At 37.4% G+C, this 25,506-nt stretch overlaps 1 protein-coding gene and 1 long non-coding RNA gene across 4 annotated transcripts; one reads left to right on the forward strand and one right to left on the reverse strand.

Moving 5' to 3' along the window:
- Nucleotides 1-1,916: 1,916 nt before the first annotated feature.
- Nucleotides 1,917-17,671, forward strand: LOC119496114. Of its 3 annotated transcripts, none has more exons than XR_005208634.1 (5): nt 1,917-2,397; nt 6,089-6,422; nt 8,852-9,045; nt 11,078-11,199; nt 17,125-17,671. It is a non-coding gene; the product is annotated as an uncharacterized LOC119496114 (long non-coding RNA). The 3 variants fall into 3 exon arrangements; XR_005208636.1 differs by lacking the exon at nt 1,917-2,397 and adding an exon at nt 10,810-10,861 and having other exon boundaries at nt 5,437-6,422; XR_005208635.1 differs by lacking the exon at nt 1,917-2,397 and adding an exon at nt 10,810-10,818 and having other exon boundaries at nt 5,441-6,422.
- otx1 (orthodenticle homeobox 1) lies at nt 13,329-25,142 on the reverse strand. Its single transcript, XM_037783200.1, has 4 exons — nt 24,446-25,142; nt 18,792-18,991; nt 17,162-17,313; nt 13,329-15,088 (listed from the first exon to the last, which is right to left on the reverse strand). Exons 2-4 carry the CDS (start codon nt 18,886-18,888, stop codon nt 14,339-14,341), a joined length of 999 nt encoding a protein of 332 aa, XP_037639128.1. The 5' UTR covers nt 18,889-18,991; nt 24,446-25,142; the 3' UTR covers nt 13,329-14,338.
- Between the last annotated feature and the right edge of the window lie 364 nt (nt 25,143-25,506).

Consider the following 25,506-nt stretch of genomic DNA (forward strand, 5'->3'; position numbering starts at 1 on the left):
AATAAACTACAGAATAGTGTTGAGTTTCTCACGTCAGAGAATAAGATGTACTTTGCATTTTTTTCCCATCAAGAAAAGTACTTAATTACGGTGCAACTTATCTGGATTGAATATCTGTTTTTTGCTTCCTGAAAAAAAGCCTCTGAGACAAAGAAGCATTATAATTCGATCCTCTCTGATTAAAACAAGCTCAGATTGAGGTCAGACGGACTCGGCTGAGATTAAAGTTAAGATGAATTATAGTTCTATTGGTGGTCTGATGTTCTGTTGGGAGTCCAGCAGCTAAAAACACTTAACGTTGTTTTATCTCTCTGATACTCGGACGGAGACTCTTTGAACTGATGACATGTTTCAGAAGTACGTCATGTTTAATTACTTCTCTTTGGGCTCTCGGAGACGCCGGCTGTAACACAGTTAAATACAATAGAATGAAAATATATTGTATTTAACTGTGATAACTGTGATTGGTGGAGGTGGTGATGGTGGAGGTGGTGGTGGAGGTGGAGGTGGAGGTGGTGGTGGTGGTGGTGGTGGAGGTGGAGGTGGAGGTGGAGGTGGTGGTGGTGGTGGTGGAGGTGGTGGAGGAGGTGGAGGTGGAGGTGGAGGTGGTGGTGGTGGTGGTGGAGGTGGTGGTGGAGGTGGAGGTAGTGGTGGAGGTGGAGGTGGTGGTGGTGGTGGTGGAGGTGGAGGTGGTGGTGGTGGAGGCAACACCCCCAAAAAGTGTGAGAAATTCTCTGTTTGGATTTTTCTCTGAGGTCTAATTCACCCCCCATAACAAGGATCTCTTCGTAGGATAACACGCGGCACATTTCTTTGTCTTTAAATTACATTTTGGCAAACAAAAGAAATGCGTAGCCCATATAACTTGAATTATATACACTTATTATTATTATTTGGAGACGTAACAATATGCTGTATGGTCATTATGTGTGTTTTATCACGTGACATGACAGGAGAAGTTAAGGTAAGGGTCACTTTACTTTAATATGTTTCTACATATTGGGTTTTAATAAGGTCATAAATCAGTATCTTTAAGGGTGGAAATGGTAATTTATTAATTATTCTTTCGAGGGCTGTCAAAGTAAATACACAAATTTGTTTTAACACCACTAATTTTAAGCAATCAGTCTTTCGAAGGTTTTACCGAAGGAGGTTAAATAACGCTCCAAAGTTACGTTAGTAAATGGTGGCGAGGAAAAACTGTCATGTCCATGTTCAAAGGGGTCCCTTGACCTCTGACCTCCAGATCAGTGAATGTAAATGGGTTCTATGGGTACCCACGAGTCTCCCCTTTACAGACATGCCCACTTTATGATCATCACATGCAGTTTGGGGCAAGTCATAGTCAAGTCAGCACACTGACACACTGACAGCTGTTGTTGCCTGTTGGGCTGCAGTTTGCCATGTTATGATTGGAGCATATTGTTTTATGCTAAATGCAGTACCTGTGAGGGTTTCTGGATCAATATCTGTCATTGATTTGTGTTGTTAATTGATTTACAATATAAATATATAACATAGGTGTTGATAAGAGTATTAAATACTTGACAAATCTCCCTTTAAGGTACATTTTGAACGATTAATTTGTGATTAATCACGATTAAATATTTGAATCAATAGGTTTCTATGAGGTATAATGAGGTTTAGTCTATGTAACATCAAAAAGTAGTGAAAATCACAACATCCCAGAGCCAAAAGTGATGTCCTTAAATTGCTTGTTTTAGGGTTTTATAATTAATATATAATTAATATCTGTCATTGATTTGTGTTGTTAATTGATTTCCAATAATAAATATATACGTACATTTACATAAAGCAGAATATTTGTCCACTCCCATGTTGATAAGGGGATTAAATACTTGATAAATCTCCCTTCAAGGTTCATTTAGAACAGATAAAACATGTGTGATAAATCATCATTAAATATTTGAATCGATTGACAGCCCTAGTTTTTACACAAATAAAAAACACTTTCCAGATTTTTAAGATAATGTTATTTCCCTCCAGAGGCAAACATTTAGGTTTAGATTGTGTATTGATATTAATTATTGTTATCCATCAGCCAACAGATGCAGACGGGGTTCTGAGCTGCTGCCCTGTGGCTCCGTGTTTGGAGGGAAAGAACAAACTGAAAGAAGGAGGAAATGTGACCGACATGACGTCAGACGGAGACGATGACCTCGCTGGGAAACACTGAAGCCTGCAGGCCGACAACAAGCCTCCATCAAGCTTCCCCACGTCTGGAGGGCTTAAAGGGAAGAGACAAGTTGTGACTTGGGACGAGGGTCTGCTGCTGCTGCATCCTTTCCAGATGAGATAATACAAGCCCTCCTCAAATACCTCTCTACTACGGCCCTCCTTCACCTGACTCACAGGGAGGATGTCGTCAGAAACAAGGTCAGTCTGTCCTGAGCTGCCATCACTAGTCCACTCTTGTCTGATTTCCCATTAGCTACTTGAAAGAAGGAAGGAAGTGCTGACCTCAGAGCAGCTTCAGAACTTCTAATTTAAACTGATAAACTGCATTGAATGTATGGAGTTTGATCAAATACCTGCAGAACTGATGACTCTGCCATCAGCTCTACTATGAGTTTAGTGCTAACATGCTGAACTAAGATGTTAAAAGTCCTCAGAGAGAGAGATCACGTGAGCCCACCTGAGGCAGGGAGGATAAAACAAGCGCTCCTCCTCAGGTGCAATCACTTCCTCTCAATCAGAGGTTATATAAGCTGCCTTCCTCCCTTTGTTCTCCCTTTAGCTGGACCTCAGACAAGATGTGAGTCCTGTGAGTTCATTTACTTCTTTTAACACTTCAGTTTGACTTTTTAATCACACCTTAATCTGCTGATTGTAAAAGAGTTAAAACCACAAACACACACACACACACACACACACACAGAGAGAAGTAATGAGACAATAAAGTGCTCTGCATGAACACAGCCTGCTGACTGCTTCTCATTCTGTTGCTCATCGTCACTGAGTCACGTCTAGTTGTGTTAGTGTCCAACATTAAGATGTTAAACACGGTAAATAATAAAAATACTGTTGGGAGTCCAGGAGCTTAATTAACATTGTTTTATCTCACTGATACTTTGATTTTATGAGCATCTCTCCGGAGCATTTTGATTTTGACATGTTTCAGAAGTCTGCTATAGAAATGCTTCTTTGGGGTCTCGGAGACATCGGCTTTAAAACCGGGTTAAACACGATGGAGTTCCACATTCTCTGTGTCTGTAATACTACTTACCCCCAAAGGTCTGAGTGTTTGTACAACATTACACATTACACATTAAACATTACACATTACACATTACACATTAAACATTACACATTACACATTAAACATTACACATTACACATTAAACATTACACATTACACATTACACATTAAACATTACACATTAAACATTACACATTAAACATTACACATTACACATTAAACATTACACATTACACATTAAACATTACACATTAAACATTAAACATTACACATTAAACATTACACATTAAACATTACACATTACACATTACACATTAAACATTACACATTAAACATTACACATTACACATTAAACATTACACATTACACATTAAACATTACACATTACACATTAAACATTACACATTAAACATTACACATTAAACATTACACATTAAACATTACACATTACACATTAAACATTACACATTACACATTAAACATTACACATTAAACATTAAACATTACACATTAAACATTACACATTAAACATTACACATTACACATTACACATTAAACATTACACATTAAACATTACACATTACACATTAAACATTACACATTACACATTAAACATTACACATTACACATTAAACATTACACATTACACATTAAACATTACACATTACACATTAAACATTACACATTAAACATTACACATTACACATTAAACATTACACATTAAACATTAAACATTACACATTACACATTAAACATTACACATTAAACATTACACATTACACATTAAACATTACACATTACACATTACACATTAAACATTACACATTAAACATTAAACATTACACATTAAACATTACACATTAAACATTAAACATTACACATTACACATTACACATTAAACATTACACATTAAACATTACACATTAAACATTACACATTAAACATTACACATTACACATTACACATTAAACATTACACATTAAACATTACACATTAAACATTAAACATTACACATTAAACATTACACATTAAACATTACACATTACACATTAAACATTACACATTACACATTAAACATTACACATTACACATTAAACATTACACATTAAACATTACACATTACACATTAAACATTACACATTAAACATTACACATTAAACATTACACATTACACATTAAACATTACACATTAAACATTACACATTACACATTAAACATTACACATTAAACATTAAACATTAAACATTAAGGCTGCAACTAAGCATTATCTTCATAATCTATGAATCATTCGGCTCATCTAACGTTATAAAACTGTTAACATGTCCATCACAATGTCCTAGAGGATCTGGTTTTGTTATAATGCTCAGAAGAGAGAAAGCAGCCTTTGAGAAGCTTTTTACTTTAAAAACTACTTGAATGATTAAATGATCAAAACTATTTGCAGATTAATTTTATATCAATCAACCAGTCACTGTGAGCATGCTAGCTGCTAATGCTAGCTGCTAATGTTAGCTGCTAATGCTAGCTGCTAATGTTAGCTGCTAATGTTAGCTGCTAATGTTAGCTGCTAATGCTAGCTGCTAATGTTAGCTGCTAATGTTAGCTGCTAATGTTAGCTGCTGATGTTAGCTGCTAATGTTAGCTGCTGATGTTAGCTGCTAATGTTAGCTGCTGATGTTAGCTGCTAATGTTAGCTGCTGATGTTAGCTGCTGATGTTAGCTGCTAATGTTAGCTGCTGATGTTAGCTGCTGATGTTAGCTGCTAATGTTAGCTGCTGATGTTAGCTGCTGATGTTAGCTGCTAATGTTAGCTGCTGATGTTAGCTGCTAATGTTAGCTGCTGATGTTAGCTGTTAATGCTAGCTGCTAATGTTAGCTGCTGATGTTAGCTGCTGATGTTAGCTGCTGATGTTAGCTGTTAATGCTAGCTGCTAATGTTAGCTGCTGATGTTAGCTGCTGATGTTAGCTGCTGATGTTAGCTGCTAATGTTAGCTGCTAATGCTAGCTGCTAATGCTAGCTGCTGATGTTAGCTGCTGATGTTAGCTGCTGATGTTAGCTGCTGATGTTAGCTGCTAATGCTAGCTGCTGATGTTAGCTGCTGATGTTAGCTGCTGATGTTAGCTGCTAATGTTAGCTGCTGATGTTAGCTGCTGATGTTAGCTGCTGATGTTAGCTGCTAAAGTTAGCTGCTAATGTTAGCTGCTAATGTTAGCATAATGTTAGCATGATGTTAGCTGCTAATGTTAGCATGATGTTAGCTGCTAATGTTAGCATTATGTTAGCATAATGTTAGCTGCTGATGTTAGCTGCTAATGTTAGCTGCTGATGTTAGCATAATGTTAGCTGCTGATGTTAGCATAATGTTAGCATAATGTTAGCTGCTGATGTTAGCATAATGTTAGCATAATGTTAGCTGCTGATGTTAGCATAATGTTAGCATAATGTTAGCATAATGTTAGCTGCTGATGTTAGCATAATGTTAGCATAATGTTAGCTGCTGATGTTAGCATAATGTTAGCATAATGTTAGCATGATGTTAGCATAATGTTAGCATAATGTTAGCATAATGTTAGCTGCTGATGTTAGCATAATGTTAGCATAATGTTAGCATGATGTTAGCATAATGTTAGCATAATGTTAGCATAATGTTAGCATGATGTTAGCATAATGTTAGCATAATGTTAGCATGATGTTAGCATAATGTTAGCATAATGTTAGCATAATGTTAGCATGAGCCTGGCTCACAGAGCAGTGAGCTGCTGAACTTGTGTCTTTAGTATAACTAGTCATCTACAGATCAAGTTAAAGATGTCTGCGTTGTGGCTAAATGTTCTCTTCGGCCACTGAAAGTGTTTTGTTCTTAAAGGGCCGTCGTGTTGGACCCGTGACATCTAGAGACAGATGAAAGCGTGGACGAGCAGCGTGGAGGAGCACCGTGGAGGAACAGCGTGGAGGAGCACCGTGGAGGAACAGCGTGGAGGAGCACCGTGGAGGAGCAGCGTGGAGGAGCACCGTGGAGGAACAGCGTGGAGGAGCACCGTGGAGGAGCAGCGTGGAGGAGCACCGTGGAGGAGCAGCGTGGAGGAGCACCGTGGAGGAACAGCGCGGAGGAGCACCGTGGAGGAGCAGCGTGGAGGAGCACCGTGGAGGAACAGCGTGGAGGAGCACCGTGGAGAGGACTCCATGAAGACGACTTTCAGGTGATTAAACATACTTATTAATATTGTATTTTATTTCTGTCAGTAGATTCTCCTTTAATGTTACAGCAGCTTGTTCTCATCCCGAGGGCGTCAGATACCGACGCTTTGTCACGGCCGTCGGCGTTCCATACCGCCGCACAAACCACCCTTTAGCGCCGGTATGAGACGCACCGAGTGTTCCGTTCACTACGATGTCAACCCGTCTGCAGACAGCAAACGCTCAGAGAGAGAGTCGCGGTGACGTAGTCTAAAGAGGGAAAGAGACGCACAGCAGCTCACCAAATGAATGTATTGATTCCTGTACGTCGACACGGATTTCACATTCTGTAATGATGATCAGCACGAAATTAATTTGTATATAATCCACGTAATTGTGAACCAGGAAGTATAAAGAGCGGCGAACGCCGAGTACGGAGGAGGTCAACAAATACAGGACTTTGTCCCAGGAGGCCGGCGTTCGTGTCCCGTGTGAAACCAGAAGTCAAAGTTCTGTTCTTAAGTTACGTCACTTCTGGTGTTATTTAAACCCAAACCACCATCTTTACCTAAACCTAACTCAGTGGTTTTATTTTGAAAAGACTGGAGTGGAAATTGACACATGTGTCCCGTGTTGCTGCACATTTGTAGGAAAAAGCACGAAAAATATGTTGTTGAAAGTCGTGCTGAGGTGGATGAGTCCTACAGCACAAGGCTTTCATCCAGGAGAGCGCAGTTCACGACCCGTGCGTTAAGTTTTTACGTTACAATCAGATAATGTCACATTTTCACTAGAAAAACATAATCATTTTAATATATTTTTTCCTAAACCTAACTAAGTGTTTTAGTTGCTTGAACCTAAGCAAGTGCTTTTGTTTAATTCGCAATTAATTAATTAATTAATGACATGTTTCCTGCGACCGTAACGTGACGGCGAGGGGTCTGACGGAGCGTCAGTATGTGACGAGCTGGGATGAGAACAAGCTGGATTCACTGGCTCTTTAAATCGTCTCTATTTTATCACATTTTATCACATTTTATCATTTTTATGTCTATTTTCATCACAGTCTCACGGCAGTTTGTGAAATAGTCACGAAATGTAATCTATTTAATTTTAATGTTTATAAAATCGGCTACTTTTGTTTCTCAAGCCTGGAAGGATAACATCCGGATGGGTTATTTGTTTTAGTATTATTTATAATTTATGCTTTTACTCCGGTTTCTGCCTGTCTTTCCTTTATTTTCTAAATAAAGTAAATCTTCTGGGCTGGGCAGGCTATTTATCCACGACACAATAATAATCAAATCAAATCAAAATCTATTTGATTTGTGTACATAGATGCAAATTTCCCTTTTTTTTTTTCGTGACTTTCAGCAACGTATTTTTCGTGCTTTTTCCTACAAATGTCCAGCAACACGTGACAATTTCCGCTCCAGTCTTTTTAAAATAAAACTACTTAGTTAGGTTTAGGAAAAGATGGCGGTTTGGGTTTAAATAACAGCGGAAGTGGCGTGACTTAAGTACGGAAGTTACATGATAAATAAATCATAAATAGTCTTCTGGTTTCACACGGGACATGAACGCTGCTCTCCTGGTGAAAGTCCAGTATATCTTTAGACCCCTCATCCCCCCCGACCAGAGTCCATACATACAGTCTGTGATTACTGGCCTGAGACCTGAGACGTCTATTTGACATGTAGAGAAGTGACGAACCTCCCAACACGCTTCAGGTCAGCTGACCACCTGCCAAACCCCCCCAACAGTCAGCCTTTAAGTCCACTTGTGTGGCGTTTCCCTCCAGAAGTAAATGCCAGGAGGAATCTCATGAATGCTCTCAGAGCGTCGCGTCGTCGGGATGACTAAGCTGCTTTCACTCCACCAGCTCCACCTGGACTCAACTGTGAAATCCCCTCATAGGAAGCACCGCTCCTCTCACCTTCTTTGAGTCAGGTTGGGGGGTTTGCAGCTGGCTTTTATTATGTAGATATATATATATATATATATATATATATATATGTCAGAGCTGGATCAGAACAGACAGGAGAATCCACCTGCAGCTCCCCAGCGTCATGTGCCCAGACTTGATATTAAACAAACAAAGATGCAAGAAGCAGAGAAACCGGACCCGCTGGAGCTGGACTCCACCCACGTCGGTGTACAGTTGACCCCTGACTCACCTCTCAGGTAAATATAATCCTCCTCTGTATCACCTCTCAGTCCTCGTACCGGCCTATGAACACACGGGGACGCCGAGGTCTGGTGACAGTCGGCAGCCAATGAGAGACGAGCGTTTCTCTCCCGTCCTGCATGGAAATGGAGATAGCATGCAGGCTGCTATCGGCACATCATCTGCTGCTCCGTCCAACTTCTCCCGTAAAGTCTCACAAACTCAAATACAAGAAGGTTTCTGTCTCACACCGTCTTTATCTGTCTTTATCTGTCTCTGTTCTAGATACAAATCACAACCACTCATGCAAGACAACAAAATGGTCCAGCTCGGTTCCAGTTCATCTCCTGGACGAGTGAGAACAAAATGTCAACAGCTTCCAGTCCTCCCACATTCACACGAGAGGCCAAAAGGTCAACAGGCGGCGGCGGTGACGCGGCGCGATCGATCGAACGGAGTGTGAAGACCCTCAGATCAGGGTAAAACTACTGAGCACACACTCGTGCACACAAGCGATGAACTGGTCCAATAATGGGCTTCTTTTTAATTTAGTATGACGGACTGTCCTTGAATGCAGCTGCAGGGACGTCCTTTATTTTAGCAGATGTTATATTAGATTCAAATGTTCAACATTGAGTCCTAATTTTAATTTTAATTTTAAGTCTTTAAGTGTCAAAATGTGAAAACAATCAGTTACTCTGCTTTAAAAATAAACCAACATGCTGGTTGAACTCTGTGTTCACCTCAAATCTTCTTAAGAATGTGGCGTGTTAAACAAAGAGAAACTATTTGACTATCAGATTATATCGTTGTAATTTATAATCCCCTCGTAAACCTTTTCTAGAGTAGAAGAAGTATCTGTCTGTTCAGACGAGGCCGTGGTGAGAAACACTTTGGTGTCAACATATTCTGCTTTTCTTACTTCTGTTAATCTGTTAACGATGGAAAAACAAAAACCTGATGAATATTCAGTTTAGAAAGTCTGAGAACAAATAACTAAATGTTTAATTCATTACCTGTCCTTCTGTTTTTATAATCACTTCCATATCAACAGAATAATTATTCATATACATATCTGTTCATCTGTCAGGATTTGATTGAATCTGTTGATTCGAGGTGTATTTTAATTATGGCTGTCAAAGTTAACGGGATAATAACGACTCATTTCTTTAACGCATTAATGCAAGTTGTGATTTTTAGGTCATAGCGGCTCAGTTTTAGAGCTAGAGGAACTAAATGTTGGAGAGGAAAAACGGTCATAGTCATCTTCAAAGGGGTCCCTTGACCTCTGACCTCCAGATACGTGAAGGGGTTTTCGTCAGAAAAAATATCAGAAAAAAGTCCAACAAATGTCCAAAAGAAAGGCAGAAGAAAAGTCCGATCCTGGTATCATAGTAAACTATAGAACCTGATGAATCCATCGGTACCAACCATGTCAGACTAGCTGGTCATGAAGGAGTTAAATAACGCTCCAAACTTACTCTAAATGTTGGAGAGGAAAAACTGTCATTTCAAAACTAACTAGTCTTTTATATCAATAATTCTATTTTAAAACTATCGTCTCTATTGGTTTAAATCACAACAAAAATACATGACTTATCATGATAAGAATTAAAATGTGTTAACATTAGACTCTCCTTCTAAACTTATTATAAATTAATGTTCTGAATATTCATCAGGTTTTTATTTTTCTCATCAGATGAACAAAAGTAGAAAATAAATATGTTAATACCGAAGTGTTTTAATCAGGACGTCGTCTGAACTGCAAAGAAAACACATTTTAATTGTTGAAATGTGTTTTTAGGTTTTTCTAAACATTAAACACGTTATTATTTGTTGTAAAGTGAATTTAATTTAAATTTAAATATTTCTATATGATTCATATCCATCGTTAAACTCGGCTGCATTTAACCCCCAAAATACCTGCAGCAGCAGCTGAAGCATGTAAAGTAAAGTAGATTAAAGTAAATGAAAGTGAAGCTCCTCTTTCATCGTGTTCACTAAAACACACAGAAAATAAACATTAGCATTATTTATAACATGTTTGATGACAAATAGGCAGCGACAGATTTAAATAGCGACTAGAAGAAGCCGTTTGCTGCTCAAACAGCTGCAGGAAATCAGGATGAGAATGAATTAATTTGCCTGTTGAAAACAAGTCGGTCATGCGGTTCAAAACTATTTGTGTTACATTAAATGTTTTATTGTCTTTAAACAAGACGTGTTCTGGTTTCTCTCTGCAGCTGCAGCTGGTAAACAAACCCTCAGGCTGAACGGAGAGCTGCTTTCTCTACTGTAACACACTTTGTGCTGTTTCTTCTGCATGTTTGAGACAATAAAACGCTTCGGTGTTAATAATCAGATAAAGAGCACCAACACACTGATTAAACACATCTGCCTTAATGTGAAGGCCACATTGTTTTATATTATTTTATCTCCTAAATATCTTCCAAAGTAAGAAATGATTCTGCTTTTATTCACATTTTGCTGTTTATTTATTTAATGTTTCAGAGAAACGTCTCCAGCTTCCTGTCCACCATGTCGGCTGCAGCTTCCTCAGAGGAAACCTTCAATAACGGATCTCAGCTCTCCTGTCAAACACGTTTCCACCTCCGATCTGTCGCTGACTGAAGGTGAGCAGCTGTCTCATCTCACACCTGTAGCTCTCTCTGTCCGTCTGTCTCTCTCTCTCTCTGTCTGTCTCTCTGTCTCTGTCTCTCTGTCTCCCCCTCTCTCTGTGTGTGTCTCTATGTCTCTCTCTCTCTTAAACAATCCCACAAGATTTGGTCTGTAATGTTTGTTTGCTGCCGATTTGAACCGATCCTCTGCTGTTGGTGGACACTCGCTGCTGTTTGCGCGTCTTGGCGCAAACATGTTTAATGTTGCTGGTCGGCAGATATTTATTCAGCTGCTGCGAGCTTCATTTACATAAAGAGAGAGGGAGAGGGAGAGAGAGAGAGAGGGAGGGAGAAAACAGACGGATGGCTGCAGCTGAAACACTGTACTGTCTGTACAGACAGAGAGATCCTACAGTAGATCTATGGATCGATCATCTGATCAGGTTCCCAACACGTTGGCCTTTCGACCCTTTAAAATTACACAAAGTGTACTAAGATATTTTCTTCTCACGTTGTTTCATTTGGATAATTCTTAGAGCTAAAACTGTCCAATATATCCTATATATATATATATATATATACTAGAAAATATACTCAAATCAGACAAAAATATAATTAATGTTGCGTTTTTAATCTTTCTCTTTCGGATCTTGTTGAACATCTGGAAGTTTCTAAACTTTTTGGTTTGTGTCAAACGGCCACCCCCGTTTAAGAAGAAGTATCTGTGTTTCCTCTGACTTACAGTTGACAGTTATACTATTAGAACTAAATCTGTAAGGATTAGTTTATTAATCGATTAGTCATCAACAGAAAATTAATTTTTATAATCATATTTTTCTTGGTCTTATGCAATAATAGTGAATATGTTTGGAGGAGCTCTAGGAGCTGTGATAAACATTTAGACATTTTAAAGACAAAACAATTAATTTATTAAAGTTTTAATTTAATAATCTTTAGTTTAGCCCTCGTTAATAACAGGACACTAAATAGGTTTCTGTTTCATTTCTTATTGGACATCAATCTTTAGGGTCGTTTCTTTGCACGGGGTCGGTTGTTTTTATTCGGCTCATTAATTTGCATGAAACCTGTTTTGGTTTTTCGCTCCACCTCAAAAATTAACAAAACAATTAACCGAGATAAATAATCATTAGACTAACTTTTAATGAGCCTAATCTTCATTTGCAACCCTCGTTATAATAGAGCATATAGCAATAAGTTAATATCTTATTGTCTTAATTAGAACAACCTGTTCTTTTAGAGTTTAGCCTCGTGTCTTTGCACAAGGTCGCTTGTTTTTATTGAGGCGATTCATTTGCATGAAACCGGTTTTGCTTTTCACGCCTCCTCAAAACGTTAAAAAAATAATCACTTAATGGAGATAATAATCATTAGAGTAACTTTTAATGAACCCAGCCTGAAGGTTAGTTGCAGCAGATATAAGAACTGGACACTAAAGAGGTTCTTTTCTGTTGGAAATCGTTTCTTTGCACAAGGTCGGTTGTTTTTTATTGAGGCGATTAATTTGCATGAAACCTGTTTAGTGTTTCGTCTGATCTCAGAGCGGTTTACCTTCACTGCTCGTCCTAAACAACCTCCTCCTCCTCTTCCTCCTCTATTATAATGCGTTTGTGCCTGCAGCATTAACACACTCTCGGGCCTACATGTGACCCCCTAACCCGGCCCCACCTACGTAATTACCGCATCAGAGGCGCTGAAATTCCTGCAGGTTATTTTTGGGAGAAACGGACTGAGGGCGCAGAGTAATTATCATTCAATTAAGGCCTCGATCAGATGACTGCCGGCTCCATATTTAAGGCTTTTTTAACGGCGGCAGTTTAACCAGACACACTCGGTGTCCCTGAAGCGAGGGGACATGTTAGTGTTTCAATTTATAAGTCAGAGACAGAGAGGATTAAAAACCGGCTGCTCTCTAAAATGGAAATGCGAGGCCTACGTGTTCACGGCTCGTATTAATTATAGACTCATTTGCATTTACCCCGTTTATAATTAGAGAAAAAGTAATTCAACAAGCTTTTAAATAAAAGTGTGACTAATTCAAACAGGAGTTAGTAATTTGTGTACATGCATCTATAAATATAAAAATAAATAAACTTGACTCCCTGTTGGGAATCAAACAGAATAAATATGACTTAACGGATCTTTATTGGATGAACATGTATGTAAGGGTGGTTCGCCTTTAAAGATACATTCAACATCTTACTGTCATTTTTGGAGCTATAAATTCCACATTTCCTCTCCAAAAAAAAAATAAAAATGCTCTGACTCCAATATCAAGCCAAGTGCTGCGGTTCCAACATGTCCAATATCACGACAAGAGAGAGGAGGTCTGGTTTGAGAATGTATAGAGGTTAGAATAATAATAATAATAATAATAATAATAATAATAATATCCGGAAAACAAACTGGACAAAAGCCCAGAGTAGTTCTGCATCTATACTTTAGATTTTTTTTCTCCCTCAAATTGCCAAAAACATTATTTATATAAAAGCTGAACTTTATGGCCAATTTGTTCTCTTTGGAATATTTGGAAAGATTTACATACAGGTTTTTTTTCTTCTTTTTTGTGGTAATAAACAATTTCAAATTCGAAAAAAAACAAAAAAACACCAACTAAACATGGTCACTGTAACTGACCCAAATACATATTTACATATTTCAACTCCTCGGCGGCGCTGACTAAAAATCTCTGTCATCCTAAAATAATAAAAACTATACAGGATCTTGGGTTCGGAGGTAACGAGGAGCAGCACGGCAGGAAAGTTCCTGTCGCTGCACCAGAGGGGAAAGTATTCCTCCCGTCCAGAGAGCTGCTGGTCAAAAGGAGTTTGATTGGTTCTTTTTTTGTAGTTTTGAAAAAGTTTTCTTAAGGTCATCCAAGAATGAGCGTCTTAAAAACCCGTTCTTCATCGTCAGGAAACTTCAGGGAATGTTTCTCTTCTTTTTTTTGTGTGTATTTTTTAAAAGACGTTGGAGGACGAGAGGGAGCAAACGTTCCGGCTGCTATCTGCTTATCTTAAGGTTCATAAACTTTGTCTTTTCAAAACAAGCAATGGGCTAATCTGGAAAATAAGAGGGAGCTGACGAGCAGGGAGGAAGAGGAGGAGGAGGAGGAGGAGGGGGAAAAGAGGGCTGATCACAAGACTTGGAACCTCCAGGAGGCCTGGTCTTTGTAGTCCAAGCAGTCCGTGGTGTTAAAGTTGAGCTTCCACGAGGAGGCCGCAGTCTGCTCTTTGTAATCCAGGCAGTCGGAGGAGTTGAAGGCCAGGCCGGAGCCGCCGTAGGCCTGGTGGTGGTGGTGATGGTGGTGGTGGCCCGACGACTGGCTGATGTGGTGGTGCGGGTGGCCCGACATGGACGAGGCCGTCATGGGGCTGAGCTGGTGGGGGTGGTGGTGGGAGTGCATGGGGGCCAGGTAGGAGCCGCAGTCCACGCCGCTGAAGTAAGAGCTGGACGGGGCGGGGTAGCCCTGGCCGTAGCCCGGCGTCTGGTTGTAGGACATGGGGTAGGAGGTGGCGGCGGCGGCGGAGCCCGACATCGAACGCTGCATACAGGAGGCGTTGGAAGGGGGTCCGGGCTCAGGGAGCGGGGCCGCTGCGGGAGCCGGAGCGTTTCCGGGGGAGATGGCGGGGCTCCAGATGGAGGACACGGTGCTGATGGAGGTAGAGGTGCTGCTGAGCGCCGCCGGGCCCGTGTGATTGGTGGAGGAGGACGAAGACGAGGACGACCCCGTGCTGGAGACGGCGGGAGGCGTGAACTGGCCGCTGCTCTCGGAGCCGGTGCTCTCCCGAGCCGGAGAGGACTTCTTCTTTGGCGGCCTGGCTTTGGCACTGTTGCCGCTCTGCTGCTGCTGCCGACACTTGGCCCTCCGGTTCTTGAACCACACCTGCAGCCGTGAACACCAGCCAGCAGTTAGCAGACGCACACACACACACACACACACAAACAACCTCAGCGTTCTTCTAAAACACACTCCCAGGCCACGCCGGGAGTACATTATGGAGGAAAATTGAGGGTTATTAGCCGTGGAGGTTCATTTCCACCGCGGCCCCTTGGCTCGGACCAGCCAGGGGTCTAATTTCATACGTGGTAGACGGCTCTAAGATAACAGGCTATAAGGTTTCACCACACAGCGCGGTAACTGGAGAGCACCGAGAGGGTCGGATCATGTAGAGCGTTTTGTTTCACACACACATTCTGAGAATAACTCAAACAGAGAGAGAGAGGCCGGCCTTGGTTTCCTCCTAATGCCTCCTAAGAGTTAGTGTTTGTTCAACGTTGTACGACACCAGCGAGTGTTTACTGAGATACTTCACTATAGATCCCATATTAAAGATCAAATTACAGCCTGCAGTCAGGACGCATCAAATCATAATGAACTCAGATTATAAATCAAGATTTATAATCTGAAGTGTGTTTTATCTGTTGGATCCTTCATGGAATAAAAACCAGGAACAGGAGGATTGTATAAATACCCAGAACACCTGAACGCCCCTCCGCACCGGTTTAACAGTAGTAACGGGTTACAGTTACTTCCTCAGTTACTAATCAATAAACCAGTCATTTTAATACCAGTCATAATCACACTATTATTGATCCTCTTTAAAAACGGGCTCAAATCACCGAAATCACTGAACTATAATGTTTAAAATCATCCCATTATTTACCTCATATTGTTAATTATATAATCATCCTGTTACATTAAACAATAAAGAAGGTTTTTAGTTATATTTACTGGTATAAATACTATAACACATATATGATTCGTCATCTATAGAGGTGGTTATTTAACGTATCCTACAGCCATTATTATTATATACTTAAAATATTAACTTATGACGATTAATCATGTTACTAACTAACAGGTCATTTTATAGAAGACACTTTATTACCATAACACTATAATACTAAACACTTAATATCAGCTAACATTATACAGGCTATAGAGGATATAGGTTATATAGCTATAGAGGATATACATTATATAGGCTATAGAGGATATACGTTATATACATATTTATATCAATTAGCAGAAATCAGTTAGCTTCATGTCGGTTTAAAAACGTCGGTTTAAATCCTCTATAGCTATATAATGTATATCCTCTATAGCTATATAATGTATATCCTCTATAGCCTATATAATATATAGCCTGTATAATGTATATCCTCTATAGCCTATATAATATATAGCCTGTATAATGTATATCCTCTATAGCCTGTATAATGTAAATCCTCTATAGTCTATATAATGCATATCCTCTATAGCCTATATAATGTATATCCTCTATAGCCTATATAATATATAGCCTGTATAATGTATATCCTCTATAGCCTGTATAATGTATATCCTCTATAGCCTGTATAATGTATATCCTCTATAGCCTATATAATGTATATCCTCTATAGCCTATATAATATATAGCCTGTATAATGTATATCCTCTATAGCCTGTATAATATATAGCCTGTATAATGTATATCCTCTATAGCCTATATAATATATAGCCTGTATAATGTATATCCTCTATAGCCTGTATAATATATAGCCTGTATAATGTATATCCTCTATAGCCTATATAATATATAGCCTGTATAATGTATATCCTCTATAGCCTATATAATATATAGCCTGTATAATGTATATCCTCTATAGCCTGTATAATATATAGCCTGTATAATGTATATCCTCTATAGCCTATATAATATATAGCCTGTATAATGTATATCCTCTATAGCCTATATAATATATAGCCTGTATAATGTTAGCTGATATTAGTGTTTAGTATTATAATGTTAAGGTTATTAGGTGTTATGGTAATAAAGTGTCTTCTATAAAATGACCTGTTAGTTAATAACATGATTAATCATCATAAGTTAATATTTTAAGTATATAATAATAAGTGAAGTGTGTGTATTATTACAGTTTTGACTGAACAGTGGAGGCCTCCTTCATGACTCACCTGGACTCGTGACTCCGGCAGGTTGATCTTCAGAGCGACCTCCTCCCTCATGAAGATGTCCGGGTACCGGGTCTTACCGAACAGAGCCTCCAGGATGTCCAGCTGGGACCGGGTGAAGGTGGTCCGCTCACGACGCTGCTTCCTGGGGGTCGCTGAGAAGGAGGAGAACACACCATATTATATTATTATATTTTATTATTATTATTATATTAATATTATTATATTATTATATTATAGTATTATATTAATATTATATAACAGCAGCAGTCACAGTCCAGTCAGATCAGTTAGTTTAGAGCTTTAAAAACACGGTTAAATGTGCAGTTATACTTTAATAAAACACACTTCAACATCAAGTCCAGATTTGAAATATTATTGAGAGTTATGTAATTGGTTTATTATCTAAGTGAGAAAAAGATGCATTTATTTCTGCTGTTTAATTACTGTGGATAAAAACAATTTCACTTCTTTATATTTACATTAATAAAGAGAATCACTGTTTTAACTAAAGGCCTGTTTAATATTTCCTTTTTTTATATTAGACTCAAATAAACATACAGCTCCAGTTTAATCAGTTTATAAACTATAATCTTTAGCCTATAATGACAAATCATGGCCTACACATTATTAAACTGGTTTAAAAATAAATGTACTTGTCAGCTTGTTATTTTGTTGTAGCCTAAACTTTTTTTAACAAACCCAAACCACACATTATTATTATTATTATTATTATTATTACTGTAATAATCTTGCACATGTGGAATTTGCACTTTGGTTTACTTCCTCATTTAATTCTTATTTTAATACAAAAATTGTAACTTGCACTCTTTGCTAATTTATATATTATTTTTATTCTATATGTATATGTTATATTTTCTAAGCTAGTTGTAGTAGTCTGGTATATTTATAGTGTAGTCTAGTATATTATGTATATTATAGATATTTATCTCTAGTGCTGATATGTATATTTCCTGTACATTGTCTGGATGACCTGCTGCTGTAACACAAGAATTTTCACAATTTAGGATCAATAAAGTACATTTATACTTATTCTATGCGTATATTTTATATTTTCTAAGCTAGTTGTATTAGTCTGGTAAATTTATAGAGTATCCTAATATATCTTTATATTATGTATATTATAGATATTTATGTCTAGTGTTGATATGTATATTTACTGTACATTGTGTGGATGACCTGCTGCTGTAACAAGAATTTCCCAATTTAAGGTCAATAAAGTACATTTATATTTATCTATCCATGTATCTGTCTTTTATTGGCCGACCAATTGGTTTCAAATTAGTATTCTTATTTATTGTAGTATTTATCAACTGTACTATTTATAGATTTTAAGGTCTGAGAGAGAGCCATCGGGGTAAAATGCATTTTAATTGCATTTCACTGTGCACTGTACTTTTAAATGCATATGACAAATAAACTTGAACCAGCCAAAAACATCTTAATTGATTTGTAGATATTTCTGGTGTTTTCTTAATGATGGCTGCAGCTGTTAATGGTCCAAACTGGGTGCATTCCTGTTTAAAAGCTGTGCATAAAGGTGTGCGTAAAGGTGTGCATAAAGCTGTGCGTAAAGCTGTGCGTAAAGGTGCAGTGTGTGTTGGTCTCGTACAGGGGTATCCCACGGATGGGTGCAGCAGGTCCATGGCTGCTCCGCTGAGCCCCAGGCCGTTGACTCCGTATGGAGGCTGTTTGAGGTAGGACATCATGCTACAGGCGCTCACTGCTCCACCCAGCTCCAGCTCAGGCCAGTGGCTCGGTTTACCTCGATGATGCTGCAGCTTGACGTGGACAGGAGGCCGAGCCAAGTCACTGAGCACAAGAGAACATCTATTAGAAACATCTAAAGGACTTTCTCATCCAAAACGCACCGGGAAGATTAGTTTACTCATTAAAAATATCAGAAATAAACTCCTAAATGTGTTTATTCTATAACACTAATTACAAACTTTTTTTTATTTTGTAAATATGTTTTATTGATTTACAAAGATTTTATCCCACAAAAATAATAGATACAAAACAAAATAGATATCATTCATCAGATCTGTTTACAAAGTTAAGTCCAAATTCCCTTCCCTATACAATTATATAGGGAATATACCATTTTTAAAAATGTATATTGATCTGGACTTAACTTTGTAAACAGATCTGATGAATGAGATCTATTTTGTTTGATTTATACATGTTTTGTATCTATTATTTTTGTGGGATAAAATCTTTGAAAATCAATAAAACATATTTACAAAAAAAAAAATTGTATATCCTCCCATCCATCCATCACTCCATCCATCTATCCATCCATCCATCCATCTCTTCATCTATTCATCCCTCCATCCATCCATACATCCATACATCCATACATCCATCCCTCTACCTACCCATCCATCCATCCATCCATCATCTATTCATCCATCCATCCATCATCTATTCATCCATCCATCCATCATCTATTCATCCCTCCATCCATCCATCCATCCCTCTATCCATCCATCCATCCATCCATCCATCCATCCATAGGATCACAGGTTACAGAATACATTTAGTTGCATGAAGGAAAGATATACAATAAACAAAAGACGGGGGGGGGGGGGGGGGGGGGGGGGGGAGGGGGGATAATTAGGAAAATAAATTATAAAGAGAGAAAAATAAAATAAATTAATTAAAAAATAAATAGAAATAAGACAACACAGATTAAATATTGGAATCAGCTACAGAATGTGCTGAAACTTGGAGAGCTTGTCTCACTGAATGTCTTTAAAGTTCCTCTAAAAGATCTGGAAACAGGCACATCTGGCTGCAGATGTTTTGAATGCTGATGAATGTTTTTTTGATACCTTATGATTCTGTAATTTGTCTTCGTTTTCAATTATTAAGTTTGTTTTATGTCTGCATCTGTGTAACTGTGCTGCTGGTTCCTATCTTTGCTGCAGGACACTCTGGGAAAAGAGATTTTTAATCTCAATGAGTTTTTACTCCTGGTTAAATAAAGGTTAAATAAAACATTAGAAAACATCCAAGGACTTTCTTTTTCATCCTCGCTAGAAGAGATTATTGTTGTCATAAAATAAGTGAGAAATAAACTCCTAAATGTTCATTTTATAACACTAATTACAAACGCGCTTTTGTCTCTTTTGTTTTATATTCAGAAGATTAAAAACTTCCATTTTCAGATTCATCCAAACTGACTTTACGCACGAAAACACTGAAATAAAAGAAGCATAATTAGGCTGTAAACTCACACAAAGTTCCTCAGAAATCACACAGTTATTCTTTAGTGGCAGTATAGATGAGTATGAAAGTATATATATATATGAAGTAATAAGTAATATTTCCCTTCTTTTAGTAGAAGGGTATAAATATATGTAACATCCGTGTCTGGACGCATGTGTACATTTACACACATTTATGTATATGTATATACACTGTATATTTGTTTTATCATCTTGTCCACTTCTATTATTATTATTATTATTATTATTGAGATGTTCTGTTTTAACAGTTACCATATCTTTTACTTTATTTATCTGATTTTGTTGTCTTGTGAAGCACTTTGTAACATCTGTATGGAGAAGTGCTATATAAATGCATGTATTATTATTATTATATGAAAGCGTGAGTTAGTGGAGGATGAACTGCTCGTTTAGACGCAGAGACGCACATTAAATAAATAAATCCCTTCAGGAGTATTGGATTGTTTTTGGTGAGGAGGATAAACCGGATCAAACTGTCGACCTCAGCGGAGGGAATAAAACACAGATTAACATCCACACACACCACACTGCAGGAACATTTTAGACTTTTTGTTTTTAAACTTTGAACTAGAATCACCTGAAGAAGAAAAACTAAACTGATCTAAATTATTTATAAGAAAATATTCGGTCAGTTTTTGTCTATAGATTATTGCCTTTCCGAAAATGTGTTTGCATTTATCAGCGCACACATTGAACATTGATCTACGCATTTATATATTTATTACCGTAAACCTAAAGAATATTTATCTTTTTTTATATATATTAATTCATACATGTTGTAAAAACGTCAGTATTTGTCTTTTATTTTTGATTTTAATGAAACCTTTATTTAACCAGGTAGTACTCATTGACACCTGGCCAAGACAGCAGCATTTAAACACATTACAGTTTCAGACGCCACAACATAAAACAATGCAGAATAAAGACATACATAGCATAACATCATACAAAACACATTAAATCAAGTGTTTGAAGCCAACGTTAAAGTGAGAATATCCAGAAACAAACTTTGACCTAAATCCTCTTAATAATTCATTCTAAATCATTTATTATGTAACGCACCATTTTAAACGCAGCCAGCAGTCAGTGTGACCTTGTGGAATTATATTTGGGTTTTTTTGCAAACTTTCGTCACTTTTAAAGTCAAAAATAAAAAATGCAGTTTACACTGAATAATCTAATTTATTTTTCTTTTTTATTAATTATTGTTTTGTCACTTGATTTCCTGCAAATTGTGTTTGAATTAATTTATTTGTAAAATACATTTAAAGTTGTTGCGTAAAGTGTGTGTGTGTGTGTTTGGTGAGTGTGTGTGTGCCTTCACAGTGTGTGAAGGCACACACACACTCACACACACTCACCAAACACACAGAGAGAGACGTGTATAAAGATGGATTATGTTTTGTGTTTTCATAATGTTTATAAATCACAGCTGAGGTTGTGTGAAGTCTTTCTGGACTCGGTTTGTTTCGGTTTGTTTCGGTTTGTGTAGATTTTGAGGTTCCATGCGGATCCGCAGCTGATCGGCTCAAACTCACTGAGTCCACAATAAAATAAAATAAAATAAAATGCACTAAATAAAATCATCTCACCAGTTAGTACAGTCCTAAGTTTAATTATTATTATTACTTTCAGAGAAAGATCTGAAGAAATAATGAAGATTAATTAACTTTTATTTATTTTAACGCTCAGTGGAGAAAAACACCAAACTTCACTTCACTGGAAAAGAATTTCAGCAAATTAAAAGACGAATAATAAAACTATATTTTCTGTAAAACAACTATTGTTTTAATCCATTTCCATTTCGGTTTTAAAATGTTTAATTAGTATGGGCTGTATTTTATGAAAAGGCCTAGAAATACTTTTTTTTTGCTTGTTTGTTTCTCTCAGTAAATACGACTAAATTAAATATTACAGTTTGGGTAAATTAAACATCACATCTCCTCAACCGGCTGCAGCAAATAAACAAAGTTTATCTGAATCCACTAATTCAACAAACTCCTCAAACATGAAACAGTAAACATGAAACATCCTGCTGGAGCTTTAAAAGAGTTCAATCTTTCACAAAGTTTGGTTTTTAACTCAAAGTGAAGAATTATCTAGACTATTTTATTTTATTTTTTTATTTAACCAGGTAGTACTCATTGAGATTAAGAATCTCTTTTGCAAGAGGGACCTGGCCAAGACAGCAGCATTTAAACATTAAACATTAAAGTTTCAGACGCCACAACATAAGACTAATAAAAATAAAAATAAAGAACGTGAATTAAATTAGTGTCTATGAAGATATTATTTTAACAATAAAGATATTATTTTAACAATTAAGATATTATTTTAACAATTATTATTTTAACAATGAAGATACTATTTTAACAATGAAGATATTATTTTAACAATGAAGATATTATTTTAACAATGAAGATATTATTTTAACAATTATTATTTTAACAATGAAGATATTATTTTAACAATGAAGATATTATTTTAACAATGAAGATATTATTTTAACAATTATTATTTTAACAATGAAGATACTATTTTAACAATGAAGATACTATTTTAACAATGAAGATATTATTTTAACAATGAAGATATTATTTTAACAATGAAGATATTATTTTAACAATGAAGATACTATTTTAACAATGAAGATATTATTTTAACAATGAAGATACTATTTTAACAATAAAGATATTATTTTAACAATTAAGATATTATTTTAACAATTATTATTTTAACAATGAAGATACTATTTTAACAATGAAGATACTATTTTAACAATGAAGATATTATTTTAACAATGATGCTGCTAACTGACCAAACCAAACCAAACCAAACCAAACCGACCCAACGTGTCTTGCAGCTGCAGGCCGGACAGAAACAGAAAGAGGCTCTGGGATCTTCGTGCAAATGAACTCAATTATTATTTAGATGAGACCTCCGGGGAGAGAAGAGAAGAGGCTCTTATCAGCAAAATAAATTAACAAAAACCAAAAACACGCCTCTCCAATTATCTACTAAGTGCTTCAAACGCTTTAATGGCCAATTGCTCTCAAATAAGAACTCCGCAGCAGGAACGAGTTGGAATAGAAATATGAGAATTATTATCTCCTCTGGAGGAAGTTGACTCATTTATTTATGTGGTTCAGGTTTGAGTCCTGCACGCTGAGGATTCATTCATATAAAAGGAAATCCACAGAAACGAGCTGCGGAGCAGATTGGAACACAAATGTGTCACTTTACCGAGAAAAGACGTCCAGAAAATGATCCACAAAGTCCCTTTCCTGTCGCCTTTACACGTCAGTTTGATGCTGAGTTAAAACTAAAAGGAATGAACATGAAGCGAGTTAAAGAGAGAGAAGAGATTTTAAATATTAATGAGAGTTATGTAATTTGTTTATTATTTAAGTGAGAAAAAGTTGCTTTTATTTCTGCAGTTTTATTACTGTGGATAAAAACAATTTATCTTCTTTAGATTTACATTAATAAAAATAATCACTGTTTTAACTAAAGGCCTGTTTAATATTTCCTTTTATATATATTAGACTCAAATAAACATACAGCTTTATAAACTATAATCTTTAGACTATAATGACAAATCATGGCAGGCCTGCACATTATTAAACTGGGTTAAAAATAGATGTACATGTCTGTTTGTTATTTATTTTGTTGTAGCCTAAACTTTTTTAAACAAACCCAAACCACACATTCTTATTCTTCTTATTCTTATTATTCTTATTATTATTGTTATTACTGTGATAATGCTGTCGGAGTCCTGCACGCTGCAGGATTAATTAATATCTCCGCCCAAAAAAGAGAAAAACCCACACCAACGTGCTGCGGAACTCAAATGTCACTTTAAGGAGAAAACGCGTCCTGGAAAGGATCCACAGTCACTTTTCTGTCGCCTTTCCGCGTCACTGTGATGCACAGTTTAGTCGCTTTGGGTTCAAACTAAAGAGAATCAACATGAAGCGAGTTAAAGAGAGAGAAGAGAAGACAGATCACTTCTTACCTTGTTTGTTCTCCGCGTCTCTTCTTCTCCAACAAGAGTCGAGCAGCAGTAAAAGTATCCAGCAGCAGTCAGTCTGCAGTCTGCAGCAGTCTGCAGCAGTCTGCAGGGCTCCAAACTCAAACCCAACCACAACCAGAACCAGAACCAGGTAAGAACCGGAACCGGAGAGACATCACGGAGCCCAGAACCCGGTTGCAGGTATCAGCAGGTATCAGCAGGTATCAGCTCGGTTCGGTCGGTTCCAGGTGTTTCTAATAAAGTAAAGTGGTTTTCTTTCAGTGGACTCGTGGTTGTCTTGTGGTTGTCTTGTGGTTGTCTTGTGGTTGTCTGTCAGAGTGTTTAAGGTGATTTCTAATGGAGACGGAGACGGATGGAGATTGATCACCTTCTCTCCGCCTCTAGGACTCTATGAGAGGAGGAGGAAGAGGAGGAGGAGGAGGAAGAGGAGGAGGACACACCTGCGGATCCGCCTCCTGATGAAGCCTCCTGCAGCCAACCGGAGCGCGTCCTCTGGCTGACGGACGGAGGAGGCGGCCTATAGGAGAGCAGAGACAGAAACCTCCCACTTTACCCCCCCACACACCCCCCAGACCACCACCCTCCACCCGGACCAGGTCCCGAGACCAGACCAACCAAAGAGGCTTTTAAAAAGATGGAACTGTTTCTGAGGCCTGTAGCTTCAACTTTTCTTTCTTTCTTTCTTTCTTTCCTTCCTTTTCTTTTCTTTTCTTTTCTTTTCTTTTCTTTCCTTTCCTTTCCTTTCCTTTTCTTTTCTTTTCTTTCCTTTCCTTTCCTTTCCTTTCCTTTCCCCTTTCCCCTTTCCTTTCCTTTTCTTTTCTTTTCTTTTCTTTTCTTTTCTTTTATACATATTATTTTTTTCTTTGTTTAATGTATTTTTCTCTCCATTTTGTTTTATCCATATTTAATTTAATTTAATTTGTTATGAGGAAAAGGAAGAAAAAAACCCCCGAAACTCCTCAACTGGCCTGGTATGGGCCATGATGCCTCAACACCAACTGGGCTCCTCTCTCCAATGATTTGAGAAGCCCTGAGCTTCAAAC

The sequence above is a fragment of the Sebastes umbrosus genome, chromosome 10 (genome assembly GCF_015220745.1).
Source record: "Sebastes umbrosus isolate fSebUmb1 chromosome 10, fSebUmb1.pri, whole genome shotgun sequence".
Taxonomy (NCBI): domain Eukaryota; kingdom Metazoa; phylum Chordata; class Actinopteri; order Perciformes; family Sebastidae; genus Sebastes; species Sebastes umbrosus.

What these genes read in the sequence shown, in the direction of transcription:
- otx1 (XM_037783200.1), bottom strand. Translation starts at nt 18,888, where the DNA reads ATGATGTCCTACCTCAAACAGCCTCCATACGGAGTCAACGGCCTGGGG. An exon ending in CCCATCCGTGGGATACCCCT is followed by an intron (nt 17,314 to 18,791) that starts GTACGAGACCAA and finishes CCTCCTTCTCAG; the next exon opens with CGACCCCCAGGAAGCAGCGT. An exon ending in TGCCGGAGTCACGAGTCCAG is followed by an intron (nt 15,089 to 17,161) that starts GTGAGTCATGAA and finishes TCACGGCTGCAG; the next exon opens with GTGTGGTTCAAGAACCGGAG.